A 19,887-nucleotide genomic window follows, 5' to 3' on the forward strand; every position below is an offset into this window, starting at 1 on the left:
GGCAAGCACCACACACACACACACACACTTTCTGCAGGACGCCAGCTTGCCAGGACACAAGATCAGAGGCCCCAGCTCTGTATTATTTAAACTAGCAAGTGTACACTAGATTTTTTAAGATGATCCAACCGAAAAACCAAGCCGAGTGTTGTCAACTCTTTTCCATTGAAAGTAGCTCCAAAACCTGCTAAATCTAGCAAGAAATACACTGACAGTCCGTTGCTTCAGGTCTCCCTCCAAAGCCTCTCCCTCATTATTATCATTACAAACATGAACATATCATAATGAAGGCGAACATGGCTATTGTTAGTACTTACAGCTGTCAAGCTAGCAGCTTGTGGAAGACTGGTGACGCGCAATGAGTGCACGGGCAGAGTGCACGCACACAGGTAAACAGAAAGGCAGGTAGCCCGTTCCATCATTACATTAGGGCCAAAAGAAATGATTAGACGGGTGAGAATGAGAATTTCAACTAATATAACAAAACAAAACCTGCTTTCACCAATTTTCAATACCAAAGTGCCCAGATGTTTTAGCTGGATTTCATATCGCAGTGCATCTCAAACCTGTGTTTTCTGCTGCAAGAACACAGAGATGAAGAGATCTTAGCGCCATCACACAATGGCAAAAAAAAAAAGTGCAGAGATGCTCTTAATGATGCATATGATGAGCAGGGCATAAGCCTCTTTATGTTCCATTTGCCTGTGGAGCAGTCTCTAACGCCACAATTCAAGAATGAGGATGAGAGATCATCCAGATTTGATCCTCTCAGTGAGACCGCATAGCTTAACTGAGCAGGGCAGAGGGCAGGAGAGACCATCCACATGCTCCTCTTCCTCCTTTGACCCTCTTAAAGTCAAACATCTGGCACCACAGTAAGGCAGACAGCCAATATTTCCCACTTGCAATCAAAGCCCCTCTCTTTTAGCTTTGTGCTATTGAACCGCAAGTCAGGGGAAAAAAAAAAATAAGCCCCATTCTTTTGGCTCCCTTCACATCAAAAGGGGGTCCCGCAGTTATTAAAATAAACTGACTGCGTATCATTTCAATCCCACGCAGGTGATGGAACAAGGTTGAAAGCGTTTCACTTCACTGCTTTGGAGTCATGAATGTCGATGCTGAATTTAGACAAAATGGAAGGTGTCGCAACAGAAAAACAAAAAGCCTTGTTACACAGAGACCTTGGTCACAGCTGGAGAAATCGCTTTGATACGGACCACAGCCGAGGTCATCTGCTGATCAGGCGTACTGTCGGTGATGCAACACACAAAAAGGGGGATTTTTTTTTGCAAGATTGAAGAGAAATATTTAGTTTAGCAAACCCAGCTGTGTGGGAAAATGAAGAAGGTCATCTATATGAACTATATAATCACAGTACATAGAAACTTAGTGATATTTGCACTCATTTGTATCAAGCAGTTTGCCACGGCCACCACAATGTGGACAAACTGACACCGTACATCACATACTGTAAGGCAGAGAGGCAGAGCTCAACAATACAGACACTTTGAAATGCTGAGGTTGACAGAAATGTGTGCACATTGGACGCGACAATACCTTCTATATGTACTATATAGTACATATAGTGCATTGCTGAATTCTTCTTCTTCTGATCAGGTATTGTCTTCTGACTTCCACACAGTTCTTTTATGGTGGAGGCGGAGCTCCATGTTCAAATATAACAAAATACTTTTACAGATCGAGTATCGATGTTTGCAGGCTTGGCACATAAGACAGGGGAAAATCATGTTGTGAAGTCCGATTTCTCCTCACAGTGGGAGCAGTGCTGGGTGATGATGAGTTGAAAAGAAAGCAATGACAAGGAAAAGGAAAAGAAGCATTCTCAGTTCTCACACAGAGATTCAAGTTATTTTGCAGTATAATGTTTATGTCCTTGGCTTGGCTGCTTCAGAAGCCCATCAGTTGTTTAAGCATCAATACATTTTCTAATCAATTTCATAATTTACAGTGTATATTTCGACGTTATCATCACATTTGAGCCGAGGAGGAATTTAGAAAAAGGTCCTGTGTAGGACGACTTCAATGGAAAAAATGCCCCTTGTCAAACATGACATTGCCATGTAAGAGTTTCAGAACATTTAAGGAGTCAGATACATGGCTTCGTCCGAAATCGCATACTATGCACTACATATTCAATAGCTGTACTATCGTTCAACATACTTTTGTGTGAATAAACTAGTATGTATCTTTTCAAAACACACTGAGCAGTAATTTAAGTCGTCACTTCCTGAGAGCCTCCTTGCCGGTTGGAGACACGTAACCATGGTAATCCATGCCAACCTCATGTGACTAAAACGATGGTTTGTGAGAATCAAAGTCTGAATTAATTTAAAATCTATATTACCCCTAGCAAAATGAAATATTATACTTAAAGTTATATTGAAGCGTTATTGATGTTACAGAGCTGTCCGTCGACGTCCGTTATGAACTCTAACCGTATTGCATTGTTGGATATTTATGCCGCGGTAGTGTCCAGCATTGCATACTGTAATATTAAACCGGAAATAGTATGCAATTCACATACTACTGGCTTCATACTAAGGTTTCGGACATACTAAAATATCTTACATACTGTTTTAGCGTACTAAATAGCATGTTAGTATAGAATTTTGGACGCAACCCATGTCTCAATGGAGCTCGTGAAAAAAATATTCCCAATGACAATTGGCTGATATGCTGACAAATTGGCACTGACCATGTCTTCAACAAAAGTTCAAGATGTCTCACACACACACACACACACACGTGTGTGGGTGTGTTGGTGTGAGTGTTGTGCCCACACCTCACCATCAGTCATGGCATCGGCACACCTTCCTGAATCATCATATTGCTGACCAGAAACATAATCCTTCTCCACCCAAGATCAGTGTTGCACATCACTGTATTCTTGCATCACACAGGGTTGGGAAATCAGTGGACACATCCCTCCATCAGACTAGTTAGGTTCTCTCCAGTTCCAGTTCCATAGCAACATTATACATTACAGCCAGTGTGAAGATATCAATGACGCAACACAAGGGAGATTTAAAAAAAAAAAAAAAGTGTTCTCCAAGCTTTACACTTCAGCCAAGCATGCTGTCCCTCTAGCTACGCTCTCAATCTGGTTCAGAACACTGACATTTGTGTTTTCTGTGCCAAAAGCTGCTCCCTGAGAATGTTATCCTAGAAAATATACTCTGTAGGAGGCACAGGCAAGAAAGTTTCTAAATTGTTTGAGAAATCTTCTAGCCCCCTCTGCTGGATTTTAACAGCTGTTTCAGGGTGCCCACACAGTGTGACATTATAACCCCGCCCCCCCCCCCGCCAACCTCCCTCTATCGACAGTTTGCTGTTTGTTTGAGCAAATATTTTGCTTAAAGACGTATTTCTTAGAAAGCCAAATAGGAACAAACATCCAGGTCCGTCAACTGTTCTAAATATGGACTCAAAACCTCAGGACATGCAATGTTACAAGGAAATCCCGCTGACTCATGACCAACACCCAAACATGCCATGGTTATTTTTAAGTGGAGAGTGGAATACGTGAGCCTCTCTGTACGTTATAAAGGGCAGTGCAAAACTGCATTTTCAGTTTTGGGAGTTGTCGTTTCACCATCTAAAGTGAAAGTGAAAATGCCATTTCCTCCAATCTATGAAAGGAGATGGCAAAATAATGATGCTGTCTAAGACCGAGTGAAAAAAGGGTTTCATCTCTTTGGTATTTTCTTACTAAACCTGAGTTAGAGGGCTGTCAATAGATTTCTAACATTGGCTGCACAAGAAAATCTGATTACGCTCCCCCCACCACATCCGGTGCTCTGGCAAAGTGAATGAAAAACTAATTTCAGTATCAGAGACACACAGGGTTTTGAGACACCAACACACAGCGTGACATACTAACGGTTCAGCAGAGCAACTGACTGTAGAATAAAAACCACAGAAACAGATTGAAACAGACGGACGGTTAACTGGCAGTCAGCACAGAGAGACAAAACAGAGACAGGCGTCGAAAACACATTTCGCTCAATAACGTGTAGGTTTCAAAAAGGACTGTGACAGATGGATGATCAGGTGATGATGAATCAATGTTATAGTCAGACTGGAGATGTCACTTACGAGGCTTCTGGCCCCATACGTGTAGATGTAGCTTCCCGGAGGAGTAGTAAATAAAGCCCAGGACCAGCATGGGGCACAGGACGAACAGCAGCTTATGTGTGGGCTTCATGGTCTTCTTCATTCATTTACATGGCACCATCCAGGTCATCACCTGAAATGACAAGAGGGTACAGGGACAGAGTGTTATCATATACATCCCAAAAGAGAAACTCATCTGTTGGCAGCACGGGAACAAAATTGGCAACACAAACAAAGGCAATAACAAAGCAAAGAAGAACACACATAAACAAAGGAAGGGAGTGTGGAAAGAGGAGAGAGTTGGAGTCAAAATTCAAGACAGCTTGCAGCTAAAAAGACGAATAAGAGACTGGAGAGGTATGTAAAAAAAGGAGAAAATATAATGAAGGTAAATGGGATGGAAGGTAGTTTTATAAAGATTGATTTTGGTCCGACTCCAACGAGGTTGAATCTGAAATCTCTTCCGTTGTGTATATTATACACCATCCTCTCTCCTTTTCAGTCGTGTTTGGAGGAAGGCAATTAAAAAAAACACATGAAGAAAATTTTTGAATTTGTTTTTGAATTTTGATCAGCTTGTTTCAGTAGCAGGCACACAAAGGATATGCAGCAAGTCCGTCTTTGTGGTCATGACAGTAAGTGATGATGATGGCTACATAGCACACTGCTACTCATCAGTTGTCCAAGCATCCGTTAAGAACGGCCATCTCCAAAACGTTAATGTTATTAGTAGTTTACAGGAAACCACACCCGTGCTGCTGCAGAAAACATGACAGTTATAAGATAAAGGGGGCCAGTCTTCCTCTGTCACTGTTGTTGGTTCGCTCAGTTAACGATTATACAAAACTACCGCTCCGTTCCATTAATCTCACCTCTCAGTTAACCTGCCTCAGGCACAGAAGATCCAGATATGGACCGTCCAGATTACATTGAACCAGCCAAAAACACGCTGTGCTACACGCTGTGAATCATGTCCAGTCTACATGTCGCCTGACAGCAGACAAGACAACCCATTAGTCATCTGTGTGTCAGTGTGGTCTGGCCTTCTGTTGAGAACAAACTCTGCTAATTAGCCTGCGTCGTCTACCGACTTATGAACTGTAACCCAGCGCCGTGCCACTGCTTTGATATGTTGTTATTGTAGCATAAACTACATCTTTCAGCCACATGCTGTGCAGTAGGGGTGTAAGAAAATATTGATACACGAGTATATTATGTTTTTGCAATACTATATTGATTCTCCAAAGCTCTGTATCGATTTTTAATTAAGCTCTTAAAAATCTGGCAGACCCGGCCGCTATTGTGTCTTTCGGAGGTTGTAGCGGGCTCACTTTTTCACAACTAAATAACGCTCCAAAGTTACGCTAAATTTTGATGAGGAAAAAGTGGCATGGACATTTTCAAAGGGGTACCTTGATCTCTCACCTCATTATATGACTTTACAGACAAACTTTATGATAATCACATGCAGTTTTGGGCAAAAAGCATGCAGTTGTATGCATGCAGTACAAATTCTAAAATGGTGTATTTGAATATTTCTGCATACTGGGGTCCTTTAACAGTCTTGGAGTTACATAAATAACGTATGACTGGAAAGCTGAGACTCTTGAGGATCCAATTAGCCCAATTGTATTCATGTGTGATGTTGTTAGTCCCCATTGTAGCCATCTCACATAGTGACTATTTCAACACATAATTTATATATATAGTGGTGTGTCTTTATACTATGACACCTTGCTTACAGTATCACAATATATTGAGCCGTTACCCCTGTATCATGATCGTATCATATCACCAGATTCTTGCCAATACACAGCCCTACTGTGCAGAATTTTTCAGATGACACATAAAAAGTATGTATCGAGTGCAATCTTTAAGTCATCCTGAGGACTACTTTAGCTTTGCTTTGGCACAGGGTGGTGTCTGAGCAGAGTTGAGCTCAGATAAGTCTGTAATACCTCTTCAAAAGAGCAGCTCATAATCCACATGAGGCAACAACAGATGCTATCCACCAGCCAGGGAATGAAATTAGCACCTACCACCTGCCAAATACAGGGTAAATGTTGGCTGTGGCAGGTACAAATTTCAGGTCACCTGCCACCATGGCAGACAGGTTTTCCTTATATTGAAATATTATTTTTCAAAAGCAATTCCTAAATTAAAAATATTCAGTAATTAAGGTTACATGATCCATATTTCTACTCTCTGTTACCACTGACTCAGTGTTTACTAGCGGTGGAAGAAAATATCAAAAATATGGAGTATTGCAATATTATGTTTTGTGATACTGTATCGATTCTCAAAAACCCTGTATTGATTAGTAATTAATAGTTTACAAGCAAAGATCAACTCAGTCAATTTATTTTATTTGCAAAGAGAAATGCAAATGCAGATCCTACTATTCCGATTGAAAAATATTTTTTTACTCAGACTTTATACATATGGCGGACCGTTTTCCTAAAATTGGATTTTAAAAAATCCATATATTGCCTTGCTTACAGTACCGCAATGTATCGCAATATACTGAATCGTAACCCCTGTATCATGATACATATCGTGTCACCAGATTATTGCTAACACACAGTCCTAGTGTTTACAAGTCTAAAGCATTCAACATAAATTTCAGAAGTGGCAGACAAAAAAATTGTGTGGCTAGTAGAAATGTTCAGTGACCTGCCACAGTGGCATGTGAGGAAAAAACTTAATTTCAGATACTGCCACCAGGTTAAAAATGCAACTTGTTAATACTCTATTGATCCCCTCCTGTTGATAATATATGGCTTATTTATTTATTACATAAAATAGCAACTATTAATTCTATAGGTTAACTAAATAAACTGCAAATTGTTGATGGAAAACAACAGCCCAAATGAAATATAGACACCTGTGGATTAAATTCAACAGCATAGTGCAGAGTGTCCAAATGTATAACAAGCATGCAGTTAACACCAACTCTTGGGAGTCCAAAACATAGGGTTAATTTCCACCTACGGATATTGCATTTCTAGATTAGAGAGAACATTGTCCAACACTGACGTTACACAACTAAATGAACAAGAAAAGACAGGAAAATCTGTAATACCTCTTCAAAAGCATGAATTTCAAAAGAGCAGCTCATAATCCACATGAGGCAGCAACAGATGCTATATATCCACCAGGTTAAAAATACAACTTGTTAATACTCTATTGATCCCCTCATATAAAATGTAACCTGTTGAAAATATATGGCTTATTTATTTATTACTCTCCCATTGGTACATCCTTATTTATAAGGTGGTTCTGGGTCTGCTCCAACAATACTTAAGTGTTCTTATTACACAAATAAATTGTGGACAGTATTCACTGCGTTCACATGACCTCTTTGTGCTCTCTGTCCCAAAAGCTCAGACAAAAATTGGGGAAAGGGCTTTTGCATATTCTGCACCCTCAGCCTGGAATTTGCTCCAAAATGACCCAAAAATCAAGGAGCTGGTATCATTAAATATTTTTAAATCTAAAATGAAGGCTTTAGAAGCAGACTCTATGGCATGCCAATGTTTTTAGCCCCCTTGTTGTACAGCTGACTCCCAGAAAAGTTCCTTTTTGTCCCCCCATTTGTCTTTAAATAGTTCTCTTTTAATGCAAATTTTAGTGCTTTTAGTGTTTGTGAATTGTATTTTATCTCTATTTGTGTCTGGGTCTGCAACTTTGTGTTCTTGCTGCTGACCGTCTTGGCCAGCTCTCCCTTGGAAAAGAGGTTCTTAATCTCAATGGGACTAACCTGGTTAAATACAAATTACATAAAATAGCAACCATTAATTCTATAGGTTAACTAAATAAACTGCAAATTGTTGATGGAAAACAACAGCCCAAATGAAAAATAGACACCTGAGGATTAAATTGAACAGGATAGTGAATTGTATCCAAATGTACACAAGCATGCAGTTAACACCAACTCTTGGGAGTCCAAAACATAGGGTTAATATCCGCCTACAGATATTGCATTTCTAGATTAACTACTTGCCAGAGAACATTGTCCAACACTGACGTTACACAACTAAATGGACAGGAAAAGACAGGAAGATCTGTAATACCTCTTCAAAAGAGCAGCTCATAATCCACACGAGGCAACAACAGATACTATCCACCAGGTTAAAAATGAAACTTGTTAATACTCTATTGATCCCCTCACATAAAATGTAACCTGTTGATAATACATGGCTTATTTTAATTCTTTTTTTTTTTAAAGCAACCATTAATTCTATAGGTTAACTAAATAAACTGCAAATTGTTGATGGAAAACAACAGCCCAAATGAAAAATAGAGACCTGTGGATTAAATTGAACAGCATTAATGCAGAGTTTCCAAATGTACAACAAGCATGCAGTTAACAGTTAACACCAATGCAACTCTTGGGAGTCCAAAACATAGGGTTAATTTCCGCCTACGAATATTGCATTTCTAGATTAGAGAGAACATTGCCCAACACTGAAGTTACACAACTAAATGGACAAGAAAAGACAGGAAAATCTGTGATACCTCTTCAAAAGAGCAGCTCATAATCCATATGAGGCAACAAAAATGCAACTTGTTAATACTGTATTGATCCCCTCACATGAAATGAAACCTGTTGATAATATATGGCTTATTTTACATAAAATAGCAACCATTAATTCTATAGGTTTACTTCAATAAACTGCAAAAAACAACAGCCCAAATGAAAAATACACACCTGTGGATTAAACTGAACAACATAATGCAACATATCCACAAGCATGCAGTTAACACCAATGCAACTCTTGTGAGTCCAAAACACAGGGTTAATTTCCTCCTACGGATATTGCATTTCTAGATTAGAGAGAACATTGTCCAATGTTTTTAGCCCCCTTGTTGTACAGCTGACTCCCAGAAAAGTTCCTTTTTGTCCCCCCATTTGTCTTTAAATAGTTCTCTTTTAATGCAAATGTTAGTGCTTTCAGTGTTTGTGAATTGTATTTTATCTCTATTTGTGTCTGGGTCTGTATCTTTGTGTTCTTGCTGCTGACCGTCTTGGCCAGCTCTCCCTTGGAAAAGAGGTTCTTAATCTCAATGGGACTAACCTGGTTAAATACAAATTACATAAAATAGCAACCATTAATTCTATAGGTTAACTAAATAAACTGCAAATTGTTGATGGAAAACAACAGTCCAAATGAAAAATAGACACCTGAGGATTAAATTGAACAACATAATGCAACATATCCACAAGCATGCAGTTAACAGTTAACACCAATGCAACTCTTGCGAGTCCAAAACACAGGGTTAATTTCCTCCTACGGATATTGCATTTCTAGATTAGAGAGAACATTAACCAACACTGAAGTTACACAACTAAACGAACAAGAAAAAGACAAGGAAAGGAGCAAACAGTTTCGCAGCAGAGAGAGCTTGTAGCGTTTGAACTCACCACATGTGTAACGGGATTCATGAGCAGCTCTGTGAGGCTGTCTGTCTCCTCTCACATCACAACTCATTTCTTATGCACAGTTTGCAAAAATAAGCGTTGTGTTTCAATCCACGGTATCAGCTCTGTCTCTTTACTTTCACATTCTCACAAGTCGTGTCGCGTTGAAAGCGTTAAAGCTACTTCAGCAGCTAGCAAGACAAACATAACGGAAACTTTGAGGTCGCGTAATTCAACACTACCTAAACGTTACCTGTGTGTGGTACAGTGTGTGTGAGGGGTTTTCTTACTTTAAAACACAGTTAACGATGGAAAAGCGCAGGAAAATATGAACATAACTTAAAAAGGTACATAGATATTTACTTAAAGGTGAAGTAAGAGCTGTTAGAAGAAGAGACGACAACCGTTAGGTTAGCTTAGCATGCTAACACCGCTACGTTGGCATAGTAGTGGGATAATGTTGCCTTGATCCAGTCGGCAGAAAGCAGCAGGCCCTGCAGCGGAACAACACCTCTGGTTTCGGGGGAATTAATGGCAAGACGTGAGGTTAAATAGAGCACAATATGTGGCCGAAAAGGTGCACACATTTAGGATGAAACAACACCGAGAGGAGAGAACAAAGCTGAGGTAATGTAGGGGATTTGTGGAGCAACCGTTTGCCCCAAAAAACACAACCACCATCACCATCACCCTCATCGACTAAAACACGGCGTAGCAACGTCTTATTGTCATTTAATAATTATAGATATTACCTTTTTCTTCTAGTCTGACTCCTCGGCTTCTGAAACAATAGCAGGTTTTAGTTTAAATAACGGATTGGTCGATAAAACCACCGTGTTCTTCCTCCTCCTCCTCCTCCTCCTCTCCGAGCCATCGTGATATGAAATCCGTGGAGAAGCTGGATCTGTTAATACGTTTATAGTCTTGACTGCGTTTCCTCGTCTGTGTCTCAGCAGCTCTAGTTCACATTAAGACTGGCAGAAGAAGAAAAAGCAAAGCACCACCTCCATCAACATTATCATCATCATCTGTGGCAGCAGCAGCTTACTGGTCTACAGCAACACAGTCAGTCACATGAGGAGGTATCTCTCCATGAATTATGATACTTCTCCTCCTCCTCCTTCCTCTTCCTCTTTCCTCCTGATTTAACAGAGCTTTTTAATGAATGCACCTTTTCATCTGGCTCTTTCACGTGGTGTTCTCTCTCTGCACGTCAGCTGTTAGACATGGCATTGTGGCTGCTTTTGCATTTATAGCAAACACATAGCAACCCCCACCACCACCACCCAGCTGTAACAGCTCATAATAGAGATGCAATAATAATAATGTATAGGAACTGCCTGCCACACATGCTATATGTGCTGGTTCACCATTATCTTTTGATTGACTGAACAGGTGAGATTTATCCTACAGTGATGGTTAAAATTTGCTGAAATCCAAACAGGTTAATAAAAGTAGGCTATATAAATCATAGATCATATAGACCCTCAATCGTATTAAAGCTGCAGTAGGCAGAATGTTTTTGGCATCATTGGGCAAAAAATTCCATAATAACCGTTCAGCATATTGTAATTCAAGTGTTCTGAGAGAAAACTAGACTTCTGCACCTCCTCATGGCTGTTTTCAGGCTTTAAAAAATCTATGATCATCACCGCATATGGTGTGTAGTCATGGCTTCAATCCTACTTATGAATAAGAATGTATAACATCTAGGTATCTTGAGATGTTGCTGAGAGACAAAGTTATAAATTCACTTTAATAGAATGACTTGTGGATATTCATTTTCATTTTCTTTGTCATTGATGCATGTTTTTGTCAGTAAAGGTTTTCTCCAAATTAAAGTCGTATGAAGTGTATATAAATTATATTGAAACAAATCAAATCTCGTTACTTCTAATATCTTCAGGTGCAGATTCTCATTCTACATGTATCCTCTATTTAAACACCATCACTGTAATAAATAATAAACAATACATTTGTAATAGTTTCTTGGTTAAAATAAAGGTTAGGGTAAATTAACTAACAGATTATTTAAACCTGCAGTAGGCAGAATGTTTTTGGCATCATTGGGCAAAAAATCCATAATAACCTTTCAGCATATTGTAATTCAAGTGTTCTGAGAGAAAACTAGACTTCTGCACCTCCTCATGGCTCTGTTCTCAGGCTTTAGAAAATCTAGACCGTGATGGGAGACTTCGGCCAATCACGGGTCATTTCAGAGAGAGAGCATTCCTATTGGCTGTTCATTCACCGGAGGCAGCTGTCTCCAAGATGTCACAGACCGGAGGAAAACAACCAATCAGAGCCGAGCTGGAGCCTGTCGTCTCTGAGCAGCTGTCAATCACTCGCTAAATCCAATCAAACGGTCAAACTGGCAGCGCTGATCAAATATGAATCAATATTCTGTTACTGTAATGCCTATTTCTCGCGTCAAATGTTGTCAGAAACATCTTGTAGTGTACTGTTTAGCTGTAAAATTAGAAAGTTTGCTCAGGCTGGAGGGCGGTGCTTGGTATTTCCTCAACTGATCTCAACATGGCTGCTGGGTCACAAACATTCTCATTTTACAGCTAAACAGTACACTACAAGATGTTTTTGAAAACATTTTATGCAAGAAATTGGCATTACAGTAACAGAATATTGATTCAGTTGAATCAGTCTGTGAAATCTTGCAGATGCCATTAGGAGCACCGGAGGACACAGAGGCACATTATTTTTTTCAGATCACCTCTCTCATGCACTGCTGTCAGGATATAGCGACCGTTTTATAAAAAAATAACTTTTTTTTAATCATATTTGCTCCATTTCTACCCACTGCAGCTTTAACAGTCATTATATAGTCTAGATATAGAAAACCCCACCATCCGATGACTGTCTCTGGTGGCTCTGCACTTTGGAGTGCTTCTCCTGAAATGCTCAGCTCTAATTATCCCTTAGAGGACCACAAATAATCATTACTTACAGAAGTGTAAGCCCCTTCGCTCCATGATTCACTCCGATACCTTCCAGGGTGATAATGTTCCTATCCATCAGCCACAAGCTGTTTGTCACAACCTGTTATTTGGACTTTTGCTTGGAGTTTATACTTGTATCCAAGGAGGCGGTTTCCACGGTTTCGGTCATCACGAAGTCAGAGAACCCAGGTGGTCAAACAGAATCACGGCTGAATACTGACTGCAGCGTCAGAAAGAAAAGCATAAAACTTACACTGGAATTTATGTGGAAAAAAAGGTGAACTAAGGTGATAAAGAACCAAAGGTGCTTCGTCTGTCTGTTAAAGGTTTAACGGTCTTATTGATAACATTTTTATATAGACAAATATTTAAAAAAATAATATATTAAATAAGCTTTTAGAAAGGTTCCGAAAGAAAATATGACTTTTCCAAAAAAAAATATATATTAAGACTGAATTAATCATTTTAAACATTTTTGGCGGGTCCAAAATTAATGTTTTGTTTATCTCTGTGGAAGATATCTGACGTTTGGTTCCCACTTCTAACAAGGCTTGTGAGCCAATGGTATAACGGCGTTGGTATCATGTTTCCTATGTGATCAGCGCTGCCTAGTTTGACTGTTTGATCAGAGTTTTTTCAAGCCTGAAAACAGATCCATGAGGAGGTGCAGAAGTCTAGTTATCTCTAAGAACACTTTTTTTAATGGAATTTTTGCTCAATGATGCCAAAAATATTCAGCCTCCTGCAGGTTCAAACCACAATCTACCATCATTTATATTATTTTAAAGGAGATTAATGAGACATGAAATATGAGTTGTCACCTCATGTTCCTGTGCAAACATGTACAGTCAAGCTCATCTACGTAGATTCAGTTCTTTAAAGCAGTCCTCACCACTAGCTGTCAATCTCATTACAAACCCGTAAAAGAGAGATTCACACACCGATGTTCCCATAAATGTGAACAGGCACTATGTTTATCAACCTCCTGAGAATAGAAGTACTGTGTTTAAACATGTGAATACTCTGCTCCAATAAGATGCTTCATAAACATTGGTCCTGCAGAGACCTTGTGTGTCATCCTCAATCCCAGATGGGAGCTATCAAGTGGCTGCTCGCAACAGATTGTTGTATGGCAGCGGATCCATAGTCCATGTCCTTTGCACCTGCTCGGGTTACTCTGCTAATTCAATTTTCCTCTCGGATCTTCCGCGTGTTTGTGCCCTGACATTCACAAGGCCTCGTATCCTACATAAGCAGTGGTTGGGCTGAGAGCCAAGGTAGGAGAGGTTGGGTGGGGGGGATGCAGTCTTCCATTTTTTCCCTGCAAACAGCATGGCAGAGTAGCATACCGATCTATTAATATTAAATCAAGCAGGAAATGCAATCTGCTCACCCACTGGGTCAGGAGATTAGCAGGAACCAAGAGAATAAAATACATACACAAGCAAACACCGAGATATACACACACACACACACACACAAACACACACACAAACACAAGCCTATTGAAGTGTCCCTGGATCATATTTTTTTTTTTTTTTTCAAAGCTGGCGTGGGACTCCTGGTGAGTTGGCAGCACTTCATGGCTTTTGGCACACGGATCCTTCGTTTACATCACACTTACAAGGGGGAATGATCAATGGCCACAGAAAACAATGCAAGGAGCTGAAATTTTCCATTCTCTAAACATGTCTGGGAAGCCTGCACTGTTATTTGTTTGTCTGCCAGCTGAGAGCCGTGTTCCTGAAGGGAAAAGCACTGTTTGTTCTACACGTCCACAGAAACGAATGCATTCGCTTCACTGTACATCCTAAAAAGAAGCCACATCCGGATTAATCAGATCCTCCTGGGTTTGAAATGTGACTCAGTCATTTTACGATTGTGGTTTTCCTGCTTTGCCGTCGTCATGCCCCATTCCTCTAATGCAATTATCATCGAACTGGCAAATAACAAACCAGTGTAGACTTGAGTGGCAGGTCTGTCACGATAACGGAAATACATGCTCCAACGAAAAAATTTAATCCTTCATCCAGTGTGGGTTGTGCAGTGATACCATCAGTTCCATCACTGGAATTGGCATTTCATCTTGGAGAGTAGTGCAGACTGTTTCCGCTATGGACAAGCTCCCACTTAAGCCCACTCCAGGAGCTCAGACAGATCCGTGGGTGATGGAAACAAGTGAAACGATGTTTTGGAAAATGTAATGCCTTTCATGTGCTTGTATTAATTGTTGAAAGGTCTCATTTTTACGTACACAAAAAACATCCACAGAGCTTTTAGAAAGGTGCCGAGTGAAAGTTTGGCCTCTCCTAAAAGAAACAGCATGATTGTGAATTAATCATTTAAAAAAGTTTGACGTTTCCAAAATTAATGTGTTTATCTTAGGGCTGTCAAAGTTAACGTGATAATAACGCGTTAATGCAGATTATTTTGTAACGCCACTAATTGTTTGAGGTTGTAGCGGCCATTTGCATAAAGCAAGCATATTTGCCTACTGCCATGTTGATAAGAGTATTAAATACTTGACAGATCTACCTTCAAGGTACATTTTGAACGGATCAAAAATGTGCGATTAGTCGCGATTAATCATGGACAATCATGCGATTAATCACAATTAAATATTTTAATCAATTGACAGCCCTAGTTTATCTCCGTGGAAGATATCCTACGTTTGGTTCCCACTTCTGACAAGGCTTGTGAGCCAATAGTATAACGGCGTTGGTATCACGTGGTATCTCCGTGTCATCAGCGATCAAGTCGTCAGTCAGTGTGGAGTTTGACTTTGAGTGCCTGGCAACCACTTGTTGTGAAGTGAATGCAATGGAACGGGGGAGGGAGAATGCGAAATCTAGTGGCTGAATGTGATCACTGTTATCAATAGCACCTTAAATAATAATGTTTAGTTTACATGTAAGTGATAATACTGTGAGATAACATCTGTGACAAAGCTCAATTGCAGGACAGAAGCTCACCAGGGATTGTAAACCCCTTGATGAAGTCTGTGCTTTACTGTGCTACTACTGTAACCTCTGACCCTTAGGCCTACAGCCTCTGTCTTTGCTGTAACTTAATCTGGATTCTTGTCTTTCACCTCTCTTGCAGGCTACATTGCATCATCTAACGTAGCCTGCAGAGAAATTCTAGTGAGCCATACCATTTACAAGTGTATTCTTATCCCCAGTACAGTACGTCGAAAATAGCATCTCAAATGTGCCTACTCACTGCTGAACAGACTAGCCGACAACATCTTTAAAGAGACTTTTTAATGTTTGATCACGTCATCTGTCTGAGTGAAATTCCTACACGAGCGGAGCCAGATTTTACTGTGGCAAAATAAATAATTGATTGTTGTCATCTGAATCATAGATGAAGTATCTGCTCAATAGCGTGACTTTTGCTCTGGCGGGCAGGAAGCAGGAAATAAACAAGTGCTAATGGGATACTGATAGATCCCATACATACAGGGGGGCAGACTGGAGCGACTACATCTGAATGAACAACACTTTCACTTCCTATTTACTCTCTATATTTACTGTGCTAGGCACCATCTTGACCAGCCCCTTATTTTTGACACACCAGACAAAAATTGGCGTTCTTCCTCAATCAGAAGGAACAAAAGTCCCTTTTAGTGTTGATTTAGGTCACGGCTTCCGGAGGAAAAAACATTTGTTTCTTGGACTTCTGCTATTTCCATCAACACAGCCACTTATTATATACTCAGGGAACAACATGTCCAGAAACTTGGACTGTTTCTACACAATTGTAATGGAACCGACTATTAAGTCAGGAATGTAACTGCATATTAAGCTCATTTAAACACAGAAATTGATGGGACATTGCTGCTGTGTAATATTCAAAGGAATAGTTTGACATTTTGGGAAATACACTTATTTACTTTCCTGCCAAAAGTTAAAAGAGAAGATTGGCACCACTCTTATCTCACGAGAGTTTCGCAATCTGCGCGTTACCTTCTAGACATGACCAGGAAACAGCTAGCGTGGCTCTGTAAAATGTAAAAATGTCACGTTTTGGTTTTGTAGTTATAACCACAACTTTACATTTATCCATTTAGTTTTAGTATAACGTGTTAATAAGTGAGTTTAAGAAGTGACGGTGCATTTCAAGTCTTGATGGTAAGCTAAGCTAGCTCTAGCCTCATGTTTAGCAGACAGACATGAGAGTAATAACCCCGATTGAATAAAAAAGAGCAATTTGGCAATATGGCACAATAAAGCACATGATCAGCCGTAAACATTGCTCTGCACTGGCTGTGCCATTGTTTTCCTATAGGGGAGGGCGCTCAAAATTGCCATCGAGCGCGGCGCTCAAAGTTCAAATTATTTCAACTTCGACCTCCATTGCTGCTGACCTTTCAAAGCACAACCAATGAGATAACAGCTACGACTGTTTGTTGTTGCTTAGAAACAGTGAAGTAGCTTCCTTGCGCATTTTTTGATGACTTATCATACCTGCGCTGCACTACGCCTGTGCACGGCTCTGCACCCTGCCTCGCGGTGAGCGAAGAGCAAATTTCTTATCATGTGACAGCAAGAGAAGTCGGTATAGAAACATTATTCTAATGGTATTGATCGAGTGTCAGCAGTAACCTATCTCATACATAAAGGATCTTTCACACAGACCGCGACCACAGTGCACCACTGTGCTCTGAAACCCATTATATCCAATGGCAGCTTTTTCTGTGAAAGGCAGTAAAACACTATGGTGAGTGTGTCCTGCGTTCTCTTGACTAATGATAGTACTTTAAAATAACCAAATGCACCTTTAAATGGCAGTCAACAAGATGAGCTTGTGAGGTGATGTGCAAAGCTGCAGTCACCTTTCAAGTCAAGAGTTTTGGCATTTTGAAAAGGCAAACCTGGCAGAGATCTCATTCACATTCTTTCCTCCCTCTCTGTTTATCTACGTCATGGTTTATCTGTTCTCTCCCTTTCAAACAATTACACCCAATCTCTCCCCCATGCATGACTCCATTAAACACAAGTAATGTGTCCATTAAAATCAAAGTAAACACAGGATAGCACAGGTCTTGGTTATTCAATAAAGAATCAACAGATCAAGTCAGAAACAGCCGGAGGCTCTGTGCTGTGATGTGAAGTGATCATTTTAAAAGCAATAGTTTGACACATTTTGGGGCATCAACTTATTAATTTTGTTGATGAGAAGATTAATACCACTCTCATGTCTATACATTGAATATACAGCCAGTAGCCTACCAGCTCCTCTAAAGCTCACAATGAATAACACCTTTTTTTATCATGTTTGTATTTAAATAAATATCAAATGTAAAATTGACAAGATGTGGGTTGTGTTTTCTTGTGAGTAATGTGCTGTAGCGGTTCCTTGGGTAAGCTCAGGTAATTGCCTGCTGGCTCCAGCTCCATACGAGAGAAAGTGGTATCGATCCTCAGATCTACTTCTTGGCAAGAAACCAAATAACCGTATTTCCCATAATGCCGAATTGTTTCTTTGCAGTAGTTAATCTACATTCAAAGAGTTGAGCATTAATCAAATTCTGCAAATTTCACCCCTTGCTAAAACTTAAAAAAAAAAAAAAAGGTGTGTAGCCCTTGTTAAGTTTTATTAAATAAAAACAAAATTACTGCACATATGAAATACTGTAGCTTTCTTATGGACTGCACTGCTAACAAAGTCCCTTTCTACCTTCCTGCAGTACACAAGGGAGCTTGTTTTCAGCCCCACGAGGCCAAGGTCATGGATTCATCCTTGGCCCACAAATAAATTCCTGTTTTTGTTTCAGGCCTCTATCTTTCCCCATTCAGATACTGTATCTTAGGAGACAGATTACATGGAAAAAACATTCCCACGCAAACAGAGAAACAAACATCACGTCTACATGCTGGAAATATTTTTCTTAGGATGATATAATATGCATTATTTGGGCCTTTGCCCTGCTTTTAAATATGAATTTGTTTGACACATTTTATTATTTTTATACATAGAAATGACTAATGAAATATGTCTCAAATGTTTCCCCAAATGTAGAGACACACATTACCTTTTCAGCTGTGGCTGTCAAGTCCTTAATCCAGAGTATCAAACAGAGGAGTTAACTACTATATGACAGAATAAATGCTCAAGCACTCACCCAGAGCAGCCTCTCCAAAAGAGAGTGGAAAGACGAAAACCTTATTTTATGTGGTCGATGTCCTTTTAGCACTCTCTGCAAACATTAGTTAACCAATAACAGGGATGAAATGAACAACAGAAAACATTGCCACAGATCCAAATTCAACACAAGCAGCACAGACTGTCTGCAAACACGTGTTAACCAATGAGAAGCTGGGTAGGAAAATCCATTTGGCCCGTTACACTTTAAAAGTATGATAAACTATTCTGACATGTCACATGAGCCGTGTGGCTATCCAGTTCATCATTTCATAACACGTCTGGAGATCAGATGTAGCAGAACATCAAGAAATAAAAGGAGAAATTTGACGTGACCTTTTGTACCGGAGGTTAGCAAGAGTACTGCATGCTTGTTTAAAGAGGACCTATTATGCTCAGGTTCATACTTGTATTTTGGGTTTTCTACTAGAGCATGTTTGCATGCTTTAATGTTCAAAAAGTGCTTTATGCTGCATTCACAGGAGATCGGGTGTTGCGGCGTTTCTCCGTAGGGTTGTGCGGAGGTCTGGGAAAGTCACTTTAATGGCCAATTAACTGCGACAATTAACATCTTTCATTTCCTCATGGTGTACAGTTCTGGATCGTGTTTCTTTTGGCTACCGCTGTGGCCACCGCAGCCACAGCCCAAATGCAGTACCCTCATTCAAAATGAATGGAAAAACTTGCGTTTTCACCACACTGCTTGATCTCGTGTGAATGCAGCCTTATTTTTCTCATACCGTCTGTGCTACAGCACCTCTTTTCACCCTCTGTCTGAAACGCTCTGTTTGAGCTTGTGCCGCCTCCCCCTCCCGAAAAGTCCAGTCTGCTCTGATTGGTCAGCTGGCCCACTGTTGTGATTGGTTAACCGAACCAAACTTTTCGGACTCTGCTCAAGCTCCGCTCTATCTAGCTATGTTTGAGGGCGTGCCAAACTAGCCGCTAGACAGGTATTATGCAAATGTGTTACTTGGTGACATCACCACGTTACGGAAGAAAAGGCAGAATTTCAGGCAGTTCAGGAGCCGTGTTTCTGTGGGGGAGAGTAACTTTGGCGTGGACTTAGGGCTTTGTAAATTTGCAGACCTTTTACATGAAAAAACTATACAACATACTAAAGGAAAGAGGAGGAAGCACAAAAGTATAATAGCTCTTTGAATCGGCTTGTATTGTGACAGATATTTTGTCGGACTTGGATGCTTTGTACAATTACTAGCATATATGTCTAAT

The 19,887-nt window shown here is 40.0% G+C and overlaps 1 protein-coding gene across 6 annotated transcripts in view; it reads right to left on the reverse strand.

The window, feature by feature from the left end:
• The window catches only part of st3gal3b (ST3 beta-galactoside alpha-2,3-sialyltransferase 3b), a 59,015-nt gene extending 40,262 nt beyond the window's left edge, over positions 1-18,753 (reverse strand). The window contains exons 1-2 of one of the 6 annotated variants that reach the window (XM_074650859.1): positions 18,638-18,753; positions 4,117-4,267 (exon numbers count right to left, since the gene is read on the reverse strand). In XM_074650859.1, the coding sequence (XP_074506960.1) occupies positions 4,117-4,237 (121 nt within the window). In that variant the 5' untranslated portion in view covers positions 4,238-4,267; positions 18,638-18,753. Of the gene's footprint in view, positions 1-4,116; positions 4,268-9,559; positions 10,209-10,308; positions 10,707-18,547 lie in introns of those variants that run through there. The other 5 variants (XM_074650861.1, XM_074650862.1, XM_074650863.1 and 2 more) reach the window with 5 other exon arrangements.
• Positions 18,754-19,887: the final 1,134 nt, after the last annotated feature.

This window comes from Sebastes fasciatus, chromosome 11 (genome assembly GCF_043250625.1).
Source record: "Sebastes fasciatus isolate fSebFas1 chromosome 11, fSebFas1.pri, whole genome shotgun sequence".
In the NCBI taxonomy this organism is placed as follows: domain Eukaryota; kingdom Metazoa; phylum Chordata; class Actinopteri; order Perciformes; family Sebastidae; genus Sebastes; species Sebastes fasciatus.